The following is a 15,913-nucleotide window of genomic DNA, read 5'->3' as shown; positions in this document are numbered from 1 at the left end:
TTTTCAATTCTGACTTATACTCCTATGCACAAAGTTCTAAAAAGTACGATATGATTGTTTATTAAATAAGTGTTGGTTGCAATGGTTAATGTCCTAAAGTTTGTTACGAAGGTAAAAAATATTATTTTTTTAAACATTCAGAGACTTGATTAAATAATACTAAAGTTACAGGAACATTTCAAAAATAATATTATTAATTGGAGTGTCACGGGCATTCTTATTTTTGTAAACTTCTTGCTTCTGATTCCAAATACAGGGATGGCTTTGGTATAGATCGATAAATCAAAACATCATGTCATCCGACTCTTTTGTTGTTTTACGAGCTATATTTCTTTTCAGGCTTTTGAATAGAAATACAGATGTAATAACATCTTGAATTAGAAGCGAGAAATTTTGACATACCTCGATATCCCGCCAAAAATGGGAATCGTTCCATTGGCAAGCATTTTATTACGCGTAACCTAAAACAAGCAAATAAACTGACTGAAGAACACATTTGGGGGAAAAGACTTTAGTCGGACTTGGTCGGACGCATGTCGGCGATAGTTGGCTTGGTAATATTTGGCATATTGGTATTTTTTATTTTTTTATTTTTTATATTTACTCCACACAGGAGGCCCTGAAGAAAATAATTTCCCTCAGGGCCTACGTCATCTTTGGGGATGCTGTGTGGAGGGTCTTTTTGTGGAGAGGAAGGAGTGAACACGGGTCTTGAAGAGTCCCATGTTGTAGGAGGGAGGAAACACAGAGGCCGGCAGTTCGTTCCACAGCCGAGCTGTTGAACTTAAGAACGAATCGTAGAAGCGACCCGTTCTCATGTGACAAGTGTCAACTGTGTACAAATGTTGGGCGCGCGTTTGGCGTGTATCCCGACTACGCACCGGTGCCGAAGGGATCAATGACGCTAGTTCCTCAGAGCATCTTCCATTGTAATACCGATAGAACAAGGACAGCATACCTACCTGACGCCTGTGCTCTAAAGATTGCAGTCCGTTTGTTGATTGGGGAATCTATCAAACGGACCGCCCGTTTCTGCACAGAGTCAAGGGTTTTTTTCAGGTATTTTGGGGCTCCAGACCAGAGATGGCTGCCAAATTCGACAGTAGGGCGCACTTGCGATTTGTACAGGGTGAGCAGTTGTGTACTATTAAAGTATCTGCGGGCCCTGTACAGTACGCCCAGCTTCTGAGAGGCCAACTTTACTCTGGCTTCGATGGAGCCCCCGTACCTGAGCTGGTCACTTATAGTTACACCAAGCATATCAATGGAAGGCCTGTTCGGAAGATTGATTCCGTTGAAGGAGACTAGATTATCATTTGGATCCCTTTTAGACGTAATCAGACAGGATTGGGTCTTTGAAACATTAAATTCGACGAGATTATTTTTACCCCAGGAGGAAATACTCTCGAGATAACCGTCCATTCTCTGCTTCAAAGCCGAGCCGTTGGAGTTTGTGTGCCCTTTGGGGGCTTGTCAAACAAAAAGTTATCATGAACTGTACTGTCATCCGCGTAACAATGAATCGGTGCACATGTCAAAAGGTCATTGATGTGCAACAAAAACAAAGTCGGAGACAGAACCGATCCCTGTGGGACGCCAGCATTTATGGAGTGCGAGGAAGAGGTGAAACCGTCAGCAACCGCCTGAATCGACCTATCCCTTAAAAAGTCAGCAATCCACGTACACAGGGATGCGGGAAGTCCGTAAGAATGCAATTTGTTGACAAGTCCTCGGTGCCAGACCCGGTCAAAGGCCTTGGATATGTCTAGTGCGACCGTTTGGGTCTCACCGTGACGTTCCAGGCACCGCCCCCAAACATGCGTCACATACGCGAGAAGATCACCGCACGAGCGGTTCCGCCGGAATCCGTATTGACGGTCGTTGATAATTTTGTTCTTCTCGAGGTATGTGAGCAGTTTGTCGTTGATCACTCGTTCCATCACTTTGGACAGAACTGATGTGATCGCTATGGGGCGGTAGTTGGCCGGGTTGGAGCGGTCACCTTTCTTGGGAATAGGGTGAATTACCGCTTTTTTCCAACCAGAGGGCACAGTGCCACACTTCAGGGACATTTATGCGTAGAATAACTGGCAAATTGTGTTGAATCTGTCATTTTCTTAAAAATTACTATCTTAGTTACGAACGTTCTTGTTCATAACCGTTCTTTTTTATTACAAAATATAAAAATAATATAACGACAATTTATTGTGTAAACGTACCATAATTTCGTTTTCTTTAGTAGCAAATCTTCAAATATGTTAAAAGTCCAACGAAAGAAAAAATCCGAAAATATTAGATAATATAAAAAATAAATCATAATTGAAATATATTATTTCATTTTGGAGGTAATGGATCTAAGGGGATTTGAAAATCTATTGTGCGTACTTTAGAATATATGCACTGGCAATCCTGTTGGCAACTGGAAAAGTAGCAACTTGCAACGAGAGTGGTTTATTATGGGTTTATTTATGGTGGCAACGCTATATGCAGCTGTATACAGTGTTGCCAACGAAGGCGATTTATCGCCATTTAGACTACTCAGAACGAGGATCGGCGACGAAAAAATCTAAAAGGCGACTGGTCGCCGATTAGGCTACCTCAGAGACAAGTTATTTAAATCAGCCAAATTACAAATAATAAAAAATGTGAGGAATTTTTCGAAATGGAATTCCGTAGCCAACCCCCCCCCATGGATTTCTAAATTGTTGTGGGGAATCACATAATATTTTTGGCTGTGCGGAATTTTTTTTCAGCGAAGTTCTGTAACAACCCCCCCCCCACATGGATTTGAAATTTTTTGTGGGGAGTACTCATTTTGAATCATTTTTGTGGGGAATTATGTTTTACAAAAATTCTCTAACAACCCCCCCCCCTAGGATTTCGAATAATAAAAGGGGGAATCAAGCTCACGTACAATATTTGTGGGGAATATGTGGGCAGAATTTATGATAGTAACTGAAATTCGGCTACATTAGGCTACTAAATGTTTGAAAAACGGCGACATTAGGCCAAGATCCGTTGGCAACACTGGCTGTATACTGTATGGCGGGAAATTTCTAAAATCATCACAAGATTGACACTGCGGACACTGCTTTTCATCTTTTTTTTGAGAATAAACAAATAAAGGTGTGGATCGTGATCTCAGAAAGGCGAGAAGTTTGCGTTGTGTAATTATTGTCTAGTTATGTTTCGTCATTCGAGTTTTGTGCAAATGTATACTGTTTGGGAACGTAGTTGTATTAGTTGTTGTGAAATCATTAGTCATACTTGCTTCAAGTACAATACGTCCAGCCGGTTCGCCAGTTCGCCGGGGCCGCCGAATAGTGCTTTCAGTGTGCACTAAATACTGGATAAATCGTCGGTTACAATAATGTAAGTACTTAGGTATATTGTTCTAAACTTTAATCAATTGTATTAAATACCTTCACAGCAGTTTTCATCGCTTATACCTAGAAAATATGCCGTATTTTAATTTAATAAATATTTCAATACATTATTTTGACAGTTACATCAGATAAGCCACAATGTCATTAATCTTAAGTGTCTGGCATTGGCCTTGAAAGATAAGACATTTTGGAGTAATTTATGATATTCAAATTATCGAAATCTGACGTAGGCTTTTCCAGTATTAACTCCAGAAATAATTTAGCTCTAGGAACAGCTTTGAAACTGCGCATTATTTGCAATATTTCGGCGAATCGGTTTGGGAGTGTTGTTTGTTTATCAACACAAGCGTTATTTGGCGTAATAACCAGATAGCTTACTGTTTACTTTACACATTTACATGTATATATTATATAGTCATCATTTTCATCAGTTTATGTTATAGATTCTTACAACATAGTGCTATTGTATATTTGTATTATATCTGGCGGATATTGAATGTGTTCCTTTTAATCTGAATTATTAAGAAGTTGTTACCTGATTTTTACATGTTGTAATTGAAATATCTTATATGGAAATTTGGCTTGTAGCCAACGGTATTGTATTTTTTTTATGCGAATGCCGCAATAGAGTGAGAGCAAGCCAGTGAGAATATGGCATCCCCAATGGCCTGCGATTGCGGCGTCATTGTAACAGATTAGGTTTTCTATGAGAAAGGATTGCATTGTTAAAGAATAAAATAATGTAAAGTTAACAATATTTATTAATTAACAATTAGAAACATGAGACTCGATAATCTTAATAAACGGTTAAATAACATGACATAAAATACCAGGAGATCAACTGACCTGTGCTAAAGTATAGGGCGCCATACGGAGATGATCAATCTCTACAAAACTTAGTAGTAATTTTAAGAAGACAGTGTCCAGTCAAATAAATGTGAAATTAACTAACGCGACCATTTCCGTCTGAGATCCCACGTCCAGTCCTTCCAGAATGTCTTCTCCAGCCGCTTGCCCGCTTGATACTGAAGTTCAAGTTGCCGGCCAAAAACCCATCTCTCTCGCGTTCGAGTCTTCTTTCTTTAATTTACGATGCCAGAGCAGCATTAACAGCTTAGTGTTGGTGTCGCCAGCCAGCAGAGATAAACGTAACAGTTCTATCTTGCAGGTGAGGCAAATATAACTGTTACAACCCCAAGTGGTTCGCTACGGCCATTGATTTAGCAGGGGTGCCCAATTTCATCGGGTGAGGTGCGTTCAGGATGCGCCTCCCCATCAGCTACATGGCGTGCCATATAAGGAGAGACTGGTTTGAGGAGACCTTTTGACTTCTCCGACCGGTCTCTCGACCCACCGTTTGCTCCGCAGTGGGAGGGATATGTTCATATCCCTGATCCCTAGATTTCTATCCAACCCTCACACCTTTTTCCTTTCCAGAACTTCCTTTCCTTCCTCTCCTTATAAAAGACTCCACACAGCATCGCAAAAGATGACATAGGCTCTAAGGGAAATTATTTTCCTCGGGCCTCTTGTGTGGGGTTAACTTTAAAAAAAATGTTGCACAAGCCACATTTTTTGCTTATAATATGATGGAAATGGAAAAAATATTGTCAGGTTAACCGTTGACGGCCTCCATGGTCAAGGGGTAAGGCTCTCGACTAGCAAATTGAAGGTCACGGGTTCAAATCCCGGCATGCACAAGTAAATTTTATTTATTTATTTTTATTTTAACACACTATGAGCGGGAACGGTATTTTTACCCGCGCGGCTGACTGGTGCTTATCGGCGGGACGGGTAAAAATACCCTTTACGCCGGCTCCACTTCAAAGGCGAGGAAGGAAAATTATTATTATTATTTCCTGTGACTATTTAATCTAAACGCTTGAAGACATTACAAACTACACACACATATAACAAAAAAAAGATAAGCCGTTGTTTCTTTTATGTACACACATACTCTTGCAATAATTTGGCAATTTTATCATGTTAAATTTCAAAGATTGTTTGTTAGTTGTACTGGGAATATGAGTACCTATTATATTCTTATGACGTGTTATAAATTCATTGGACCTCTCTTATGAGATAATCCCGAGGATGTTATTACAATAATCATTTCCTGAATGACTTTTCCCGGCACTCGTTACTTGTGAAGATAGAGTGGCGCTAATATACACGTGCTTTAGTTATGATATACAGAGTTACAAAACAGACGTGTTTTTTTAGTGGAATTTATTTAATTGATATTTTCTTTTACCCTTCAAAAATGTTTTCAGATAATAACGAAAGTCATGAGGAAATATTCGTCGATAATTTGTCTGCCCATTCTGGTGAAGATTTAGCTGAAGCGATATATTTTTACGCTATTCGCGAAAAACACCCGCTATAGGCTAGAGTCTATTGTTTGAAGCGCCCGACTACAGTGTGTTAATAACAGAAGATAAAATAATACATAACAATCTTATTTAACTATTTACAATTCCCCGTTAGTGGAGAATTATTCTCGAGTCTAACTGGGTAGTTAGTCAATTTACTAATTTATTTATTTTTTTCTTATTAATTATTATTTTTTTTTATGTTCTCCCGTAATAAGCAATTGCTTGTGTGTATGGGATGAGGTATTATTTATCTCAGTATCACCCTAAACCATTCAGAATTGAAACGTTACTTGAAATGGCTTTAGTTGTGTTTGGTGACCATCTCCTTCCCCTCAGAGTAGATGGGAATCTTGTGCGGTATTCACATAAAAAAAAACACCTGGGAAAGTTAAAATATAAAACTATAGGTACGTTCAATCTATTCAAGAAAATGGTAAAAAATTCCACACTGGCTGAGAGTGGTGATTTTGGATTGAATGGTATTTGGATTTGAATCTGTCATGAATCATCTTAGGAGTCCCATATTCGTGTAACCCATGTGTCATGTTATGTGATATACTTATTTAATTGAATATAATTGTGTAGCTGCTCATCTCGAATTCCTTAGTTAGATGAGCAGCAGAGAAAAAAAGAAGTAAAAATAGTTATATCTTAACTTAAATATTTTTCCCTCGAGGCCTCCTGTGTGGAGATAATATAAAAAAAATATATTATACTGGTCCAGACCTGTGAAAAATCATGGGATATAAAATTTTGGTTAATATACGGATAAGTGAGATATGATAACATTTTTTTTAAAGAACTATTTGTTTTATACTATTTTAACAATGAAAAAAAACCATTTCAGTAACCAGAAATGGAAAATAATGTATTTTTATAGCTAACCTAATAACCTAACCTAACCAAACTATTTATTTAAAAAAGTATATTACAATAAAATTATAAACAGCTCATCTCATTAGGTAGTTCCTGTGTTGAGATGTAAATACATGTGAACTTAATATAATATTGAAAATTTAAGATGTTTAATGTATTTAAAATATACAAAAATAAGCACTACAATGATGAGGCTGACAGATTACACTACACGCATCATGGCTTGGCCTATTTCAGCATATCGGTCATCAGACAATCCAAATGGGAATGTATGGCGAGCGATTTGCTGAAATAGGCCAAGCCACAAGAATATAGCGTGCTTATGGCGTTGTCTGTCACAGGCTTTAATCAAACTAAAATTATGTGACCTTACTGACAATGATAAGAGGGATAGTATAAATAATTATTAACAGAAAATAACAATAAATAAATTAAAATAAGTAAATACCAACAGGTAAGTAAAAAATAATAAATAGTAAGTAAATAAAAATAACCAAACTTTCTCAAAAAATAAGAAATATACAGATTTCTGAAAAAATAAGAAAATACACAGATTTAGGAAATGAAATAAAAGAATTTGGCATTATCAGACTATAAAAATATTACCATTTGTTATTTCCACTACTGGCATTATATCTAGCTCTCTCATTCAAAATTTAGGCGTATTAGTTCTGTCAAAGAATTTATACATAAAAATGCAAAAATGTAATGTAGGTTTTATAGGTCCAATTAGAAGTTCTACCGAGCGGAGCACTCCGATATGAAAATATCTGGAGTCGGTGAATTATTTTCCCATTTGATCTCTGGTGATTTGACTTGTTGTTTTTGTATTATTTTGTATTTATTATGCTTATATAATGCACTTGCATAATGTGGATTGACTAGATGATCATTTGTGGAAAAGTGTGTGGAAGGGTTTAGTTTTTCCTGTGGGGAAGATTTAACCCAGACATAAAGTTGGAAAAAGTAAAAATCCATTAGTACACAAGAAGTCATCGTGCGGTGGCTTCAGTTAATACAGAGTCAAATGCGATAGGCTGTGTGTACTGTTAGTGTTCATTGAATGAAGAAAATATGCATTTTAATTCTTAGAATACAATCAATGTTGTGGGTTCTACCAGCAAATATGTACGCATTTCAGTATTGTGTGTGTGTAAGAAATACATATAAATAAATCTATATGTTGCCCAGCCACAATTTAACATTTATGTTAATGGTTTAACATGTTCTTTGAAGGGTGAATTAGCTTTCTGAAAATTCAGCTTAAGTTATCAGTGAAATCACTGTTTTCAATTAATCTTTACTGCAAATCCGTTTACATTATGAATACCAATAATATGCTTTGGATAAATTGAAGCTTTTCCTATTGTTTTGCTTGAGTGGAATTGAAATAAAATTTGTTAATTTCGTTATGAAAAATATTAGCATAAATTACTAAATAATCTATTTTTCAATGTGATTCAATTGTATTTATGTAAAATTGCACTTAAGAGGAAGCTACAAGCCAAAATGTGTATATTCTTGGTATACCTTATATCGTAGGTAATAGGCATTAAAATCGCTTGTCAAACGGAGTCTAGAAACATTCGATTTCAAGCAAAAAACTGGTTTTTATTTATTTTGTAAATAATTTTATAAGAAAGCAAAAAAGTTAATCAAGTGAAACTGTCACAGATAATCTTAGCTATAATACTGTATTTTTTAAAGTTGTTTCCTTTATGCGTTCATACATTTCTATTGAAAAAATATTTTATTTGTAGTTTGCATTTATATTTTTTATTGAGTAATTTATCTTTTATTTGTATTCTACTCAAGCGAAGCGATAGGAAAACCTTCAATTTATATAAAGCTTATTTTTTGGTATTCATAATGTACACCAATTTGTGGTAAAGATTAATCAAAATAGTGATTTGGCATTAAGCTTCGCCCGCATTTTTACTGCATCATTAGGTAACACTAGGTTAGGACATTTTATCCTTAGAGTTTGCATAAACAGCTATAATTACATTTGCATCATTGTCTTCAAAAATCTGATTATCTGTTGTAGGTACATAATTTACTCATTTATAATTTATTTTTATTGTAAAAGAACCTTGCATTGATTCATTAATTTTTAAATTTCAGTTAATATACCTACACCATGGAAAGCATAAAACCATTGCTGGAGGACTGTCTCTCTATAGAAAAGCCAGCAGTGGACCCAACCGTTCCGGTTTATGATGAACTCAGTGCTAACAGCGAGCAGTTTCCCATCAAATTCCCAGTTCAAACAATCAGGTATTATAAATTTCACTTAGAGGGTTCTATTATAGGGGTTCCTTTACAACCTCTAAGATCTCTCTTTGAAAGACTTCAATATTCACAAAATCACAAACTCTTTACTCTGTTGACGATGAGATTGAAATAGCCACATAAAGTCGGCCGTCTGTTTCGATTTATGCATGTAAAATATCATCAAAAAACATGCTTTATTTTATTTTGTAAAGCTCTGGAGTAAATATATTTTTATTTTATTTAAAATACACTGCCCAACCGAATGGCGATATAGTTCCCCTGTCTTTACACTGTGTAGACAGGGTATTGTAAGGTGTAACATAAAAAAATCACAAAAGGAAAAAACAAGGTTTTTTTACTATGATACATCTATTCTCAATATTCAACATAGTTGTGCCATCTCTTGGGTCGGTTGTAATGTCATCCAATTTCAGAGAAATGCGTATAAGTGTGTGTGCGTGATTACCAAGTTGACAGAATGCATTGTCATCAACAACGAGTTTATCTGACGAGTTTCAGCTCGATTGGATGTGGTAAAGTGGGTTAATTTTCACAAGTGAAATTCCAATATGTATATGTATTTAACCATTTGAACGCGTTAATTTGCTCCGTTTTATCTATACCCGTACGCGGTACATATTTTCAAATACCTATGCACGCAATTAAATGTCAAATTATAGCATTCTGGCATGATTTATTGGACTATATAGACAGAACAGATTATTCTCCACAATATGAAAACAAATCCTCGTGTGTCAACACTAAAACATAAAATTTCATTCAAAGACGTACCGTATCTTTTGAATGTGGTCCCGCCATTCACTCAGCGTGTGTGTACTTAGGCCACTGCGTTGATAGACACAAGTGGGACACCATGATCACTTATCATTTTTAGTTATGAAAAGTTGTGAATGACATACTAGTACTAACGCCATCCGTTGACAAAAATGTAAACTAAAGGACTAAAAGGCGCGAAGAGGCGCACTTGATTATCGATCTTTTTTTATGAAATACAATTTTATTTTTGAGAAATTCTTGTAGATGTCAGCATCGTGATAGTTCTACGAATATCAAAGTGAGCAAGAAATACATTTATGACGAAAGAGCGCTGGAATATCGGCCGTCAAAGTTTCCGTATCAACTGTTGATACAGCCGCGTGTGAGTATAGACTTTTTGCCGTAACAACAGTTGATACGGCCACGTGCAAAGAGTTAAAAAGAAATCATGTGTTTTACTTGGAATATTTCATTAAAGCATCATCTATAAAATAAAATTTCTATGTGATTTTCAAAATCAAAAATGCACGATTTTGCATTATTTTTGAAAGCATCGTCTTCAGGAAAACTGAATAAATATTAATAATTTTTTTTTTATTATGTATGTACAAGCAAAATTATTCTTGGTTCTAATTTGCAGATGCAAGAAATTGGTGAACAATGTCCCTAAAAGCACTCTGGAAGAAAACATTGTGTCTACATATCCTCTCGTACATGAAAAGGCACTAAACATCATGTGCAGGTTTCTCCTATTAAAAAGGTATTAATAATGAATGATCTAACAATAATATATTTAAAAAAATATCTCTTTATTCAATTTTACCATTCAGGACTCTGGCATATTGACCGTTACATTTCTTAAAGATGCTGTCAGAAGGTTGGAGAATTTGTGTGTATTTCTGCTTCTTAATAAAATCGAAATAAATCCGATAACCAATATTAGATTTAAACATATTTTTAAAATATCAAAATTTTGAAATCAAACACAAAATTTTAAAAATTGACTCACTTCACGTTTTTTCGTCTAAAATTACACATAACGAAAAAAAAAAATTTTAGACAAATGTGTTATAAACATTACTGCCACCTCACATTTTTGTAATCTCATACAAAAAATAATGAATTAAAAATTAAAATATTCGCTTTTTGAATAATATATGTAACATTTCGGTAAAATTGCATAATTCCGCTTCACGCTTAATGTGCATTTTTTTTTAAAATATCACTTTGTTTTAGCTTCATTACTACAATAGACAAATATTTATGACGGGGGAGATGAAAAAGGTGCATTAAAGTTCCATTGTTTTTATCAATCAAAGTTCAAAATTTCACATGTCTTGACAGTTCGACGGCCATGTCTTTTCTTGTTTGTATGATCTGAGTTAAAATTGAGGGTTGGGAAATTATTTAAATAATCCAAACTATGAACCTGATTACCTACTTTGTGCACGTTTTTCCAACTCCCCTGATGTAAATAGTTGTTTCTTGTAGTAATTAAGTTAAAACAATGTTTAAATTTAATAATATGTGCGTTAATGTGTGAATAGGAATTTTGCAACTTTACTGTGATTTCCAAGAGTAATGACGCATATTTTTTATTTTTTTTATTTTTTAAAAAGAAAGACAAACATTCCCGGGTTACGAATAACCCAACAATGTTTGAAAATCTCCTACTACCACCACAGAAAGCCGAAAATGTTGCTTGTGTTGTGATGGAGGACTTAGCCAGCCGAGGAATCGAACACGCGAAGCTCGGGTGAGACCCAAGCGCTATGCCCACTCAACCACTGACCGGTCAAAAAATAATTAATAATTAATCAAATATTATGCATGCTGGTTTTTTCTCTCTCTCTCTCTCCTTAACAATTTGATATGTGGTATTCATGTCGAATGCCAACATAATTGTTTTTCTCAATATTTATGCTGTAAGCATATTTGGTCATATTTGGGCAAAATTTACCTATTTTACCACATTGTTTTCACCATATTATTTTTGACCATACATATTATACAATTTAGTCTCTCATATATTACATTGACGAGTAATCAATAAAAATAATAACTCAAATTAAATGTCTTATCACAATTTTATTTACATTTTACATTTCTTACTCTGAATAATGAAAGTAATCACTGGTTAGTGGGTGCACAACCCTGCGATTAAACGCAGCGGTTTTGGAATAGCTGAAAATGTCAAGTAAGGCCCTTAACACCCTGTGTATTTGTAATATACTTCAATATATTTGTAATATACTTCAATATATTGGTAATATACTTCAATATATTTGTAATATACCTCATATATTTTTTATATACTCCAATATATTTGTAATATACTTCAATATATTGTAATATACTTCAATATATTACACATATACTTCAATATATTTGTAATATACTTCAATATATTTGTAATATACTTTAATAAAAATTTTGGGTTGTGGTGGTGTCACAGCATGGGAGAGTTATAGAGCAAAGAACATGTAGTCTATTGCTGTTTGAAAAAGTTTTCTAAATAGGCACTACAGCAAACATAGAATATAAAAAAAATTGAATCAACGTATTACTCGTAAGTACAGCAAATACAAAGAAAAGAGATAAGAATAAAAAATGAAAGAAAATATTGATATCTGCCTAGAGTAAATAGCAAAGATCAACATTATGATAAGTAAAAATCAACATAAAAGTAAGTAATAGGTTATATACATCGACCAACAAAGTATAGACAGGCATGTGATATTATGTTAAAAATGACATCGAAACCAAAATTATTGGTTCTAAGAATTGGGCAACGAAAAAATTTATTGAAAAGAAAGTGCCTTATTTCGCAGTCAAAATATAGATGAAAGCATTTTTTTTAACCTTTTGTTGATCTGCAAAAACAAAATTTGACTTCCATAATATTAATCTTTTGAAACAAGGCGACGGAATCAGATGGGGTATTAGCTTATGAAATTTTCCATTGGTAGGTAATTATTTGAACGAATTTGAAAGACCCACCAGATCTAGAGTTGTCATATCGATGGTTATATATAATAATATTAGCGAAACAAAATATTAGAAATTTCTGAAATATAAGAAGGTGCTGCGATAGATAGTAGTGGTTAGGGCCGTCACCCTGTAAGGTTAGGTTAGGTTATTTACATATTGCCATTGTAGGTGTTTTTCTAATGTGTGTAAGGAAGAGATGGATAGACTGTGTGGAAGAGGATTGGAGCAGGACGGGAAGGTCTGAGGACTGCCTAGAGGCCAATGGCGAGGAACTGCAGCCAATGGAGAGCATTTGTGTACGAGGCCAAATTTCACCCTGGGATGTACCAAGTCTTGATGATGATTTGATAATTAGAACATTGTTTTTCCGCAGGGAACATGGTACGGACAAAGAAAGAAAGCTATACAAGGACATGGGAATAGAAGCATTCGTTGACAGACTGTTACTGAAGAGGTCCGTGATGTTTTGTGGACCGCAGGATAAATATTTACTCCTATCGGGAGAAACGGGGTAAAAATACTTTCATTAATAAAAATTAATTCTTGTCCTACTATCTGCACTCACTCGTGATTTGTATTCTTGAATATACCTTAATTTGAGGTGAGCATTTGTCAATTTTTGGGATCTTTTTATATATAATTGCGAAAAAAAATAAAACAGATAATGTGGAACGGGTAATAGTATAGATTGGATAATTCTTTCGGTGATATTTTTAATATTTACACTTTTTTCTTGTGCAACAAATAAAAACTAATATTTTTCCTGCCATACACTTCCCCGGGGCTTGGGTAAGCACCATCTAAGTTTTCCACTGTTTTCTCAAGAACCAACAAAAAATAATACATTCTCACCTCAATATTCTCTGCGTGCATACTATGCACTTTCCGCATATATTTTGTGTAGCTTTAAATAAAACCATAATTAACCTCGTCAAAATGCATAAATGCGTAAAACCTAAAATCTCTCCTTTTTCTGGCGACACAAATTTGACAGATAATGTACTATTGACAGCAAAACTATCATAGTTAAACTGTTGTACCATTACCATTAGTATGGTAGTCGCATTTAGTAGTTCGCTCTGTGCTTAAGAGATGGTGTTACTAGTATGATTATTATTACTAATATGCTGAGTTGAACTGCAATCACAAAGGCGTTAAATATAAATAACTGGTAAAACTTCTTTTGGCACATTCGAACCTCGTTTTACGGTGTCCATTAACTTCATATTTCCTTCTGTATTCAATGAAAAATGCTTAATCAATTGATGCTGGTAAAAAAAAAAACAAAAAATCAGTTTATCCTGGTCTCAATATACTTAGTTATATTTTACCCACTTTTTATTTACTATCGACTTGAGCGATGGGGTACTTACAAAAAAAAATGCCTTGAGCACTGGAGATTTCCTGGCATTCTGTTTTGAATTTTAACATGGAAATATAATCTGATTACTATGGTTTAAGGCCAATTAATCCATTTATATTTCATCTCGTATCCCGTATTTGTTGGTTTATAATTAATAAGCTATTTGTGGGAATTTCCAAATAAATTCGGAAAATCGTCCACCTAAATTTAGGCGGCAATCGCTCTAGGCATTGAGACCTAATTATGGGTAGCTATCATTCAACTGGTTAGGCTAATTTTAGTGTCACGCTCACCGTCAGCGCTCATAGATCAGCGCGTAGTTCGTCAGCGCTGAGGCTCAGCGTGGCTCGTTTCAGTATCGTACTGACCGCCTTACTGTACAGTCGAAGACCAAAATGCGGAGTGTATTAGTTATTGCTGCTTTGTACTACCTATCCCAAAAAAATAAAAACCGGCGACGACGAAGACTCCATGTTCATCCATTGATTGAGCAGAGAGCCGTTGCTGGAGACTTTGTCTTGTTATATGGCGAACCTCATCGATAACTCAACCTTTATCCACTTCACGATTTGCCATGACTGTACACGCGATGACGTCTGCTCCGCTCGACACTAGAACGCTCACTGAAAGCAGAGGCGATCGTCCGCGCCGACAGCTACGCGGCGCCGACGCGCGACGCATACGGCCGCGTAGCCATCAGCGCTGACCACCTTGCGCGCTGATAGCTACGCGTCATTCAAAAACGCTTCCTGGAAGTTCATATATCTCGACCATCAGCGCCGACGGTGCGCGTGCGGTCGGCGTGACACTAAAATCAGCCTTATAGAACAGATGATATTTGACAACTTATTTTTTGACAGTTCCAGAGCTCTGAAGCTCATGATGGAAATGATGGTGCGAACTGAAGATATTTGCATTAACTTATATAAAAATTAAATTTCAGATAGAAAAATCTGTACAAGTTTTAGGCTGCTAGGGAACGGAAACATTCTTATTGTACTAAAGATTTAATTATGCCAGAACTCACTGATTGAAGCTCTGTTGTTCTATATTTATCAGTAGCTGTACCCCGCCCCTCGTCGCTGCTGCTCAATCTGTCTGTGCAGAAAAACAATAGAGAAACAACAGATTACGCTGTAATCACAGGTGACATCTATAAATTATAGTTGTATAAAAACACACACATATTCAAATGCAATATCCAAATTTCAAAGCAATCGGTGAAGAATTTTCAGAGATTTAAGATTTTGAATAAACAAACATTTACATTTTTTTTATACAGACAGACAGACTGACAGACAATGGGAAACCTTGTACAAACCTTTCTTCATCTGTGGTGTGTATTTACTACACATTGCTTCTAATAACTTTAATAACTCTATAAATATAATAAATTATGGGTTCAGATTTTAGGTATTCCTCCGTTATACATTTATGCACTGAATTAAAAAATAATATATTACATAGTTTTCAAATTCAATAAAAAAATCAGAGTTTTTTTGTTAAAAATCGGGAACAAATACACCAATACAATCAACCGTGTGATACTAAATACGCGAAGAGTGTGCGAGGAAATGACACGCTATTGATGTCCCGCTTTAATTCGCTATGCGGGAACATGAGGCATCCACACTTCTGCAGTTGTAGTTTTTGATTTAGACCATCGATACCTACGACCGCACAGCTGTGTTTGTGCCAGCCGCCAGCCGCGCCGCTAGCCAGTTGGCCGCGAACCGTCGTTAGATGTGGACCCCTCGCAAGTTTCTTTAGCATCTGCCAATGGTTTTTTCATGTTTTCAGCAATTAAATTACAATTATTATCACTTTTGATATAAAATATAATAAACATAATCGATTAGCTATGAATATTC

At 35.4% G+C, this 15,913-nt stretch overlaps 1 protein-coding gene across 3 annotated transcripts in view; it reads left to right on the top strand.

The window, feature by feature from the left end:
• The first annotated feature begins 3,184 nt into the window (after nucleotides 1-3,184).
• The window catches only part of LOC149412096 (ADP-ribosylarginine hydrolase CG2909-like), a 63,822-nt gene continuing 51,093 nt past the window's right edge, over nucleotides 3,185-15,913 (top strand). Inside the window, exons 1-4 of one of the 3 annotated variants that reach the window (XM_089646412.1) lie at nucleotides 3,185-3,372; nucleotides 8,762-8,914; nucleotides 10,329-10,448; nucleotides 13,053-13,190. In XM_089646412.1, coding sequence (XP_089502538.1) covers nucleotides 8,778-8,914; nucleotides 10,329-10,448; nucleotides 13,053-13,190 — 395 coding nt within the window. In that variant the 5' untranslated portion in view covers nucleotides 3,185-3,372; nucleotides 8,762-8,777. The remainder of the gene's footprint in view (nucleotides 3,373-8,761; nucleotides 8,915-10,328; nucleotides 10,449-13,052; nucleotides 13,191-15,913) is intronic. The other 2 variants (XM_089646411.1, XM_089646413.1) reach the window with 2 other exon arrangements.

This window comes from Hesperophylax consimilis, chromosome 24, assembly GCF_061612785.1.
Source record: "Hesperophylax consimilis isolate HC1 chromosome 24, BYU_Hcon_1.0, whole genome shotgun sequence".
NCBI classification, from domain to species: domain Eukaryota; kingdom Metazoa; phylum Arthropoda; class Insecta; order Trichoptera; family Limnephilidae; genus Hesperophylax; species Hesperophylax consimilis.
This window is presented reverse-complemented; position numbering and strand designations above follow the sequence as displayed.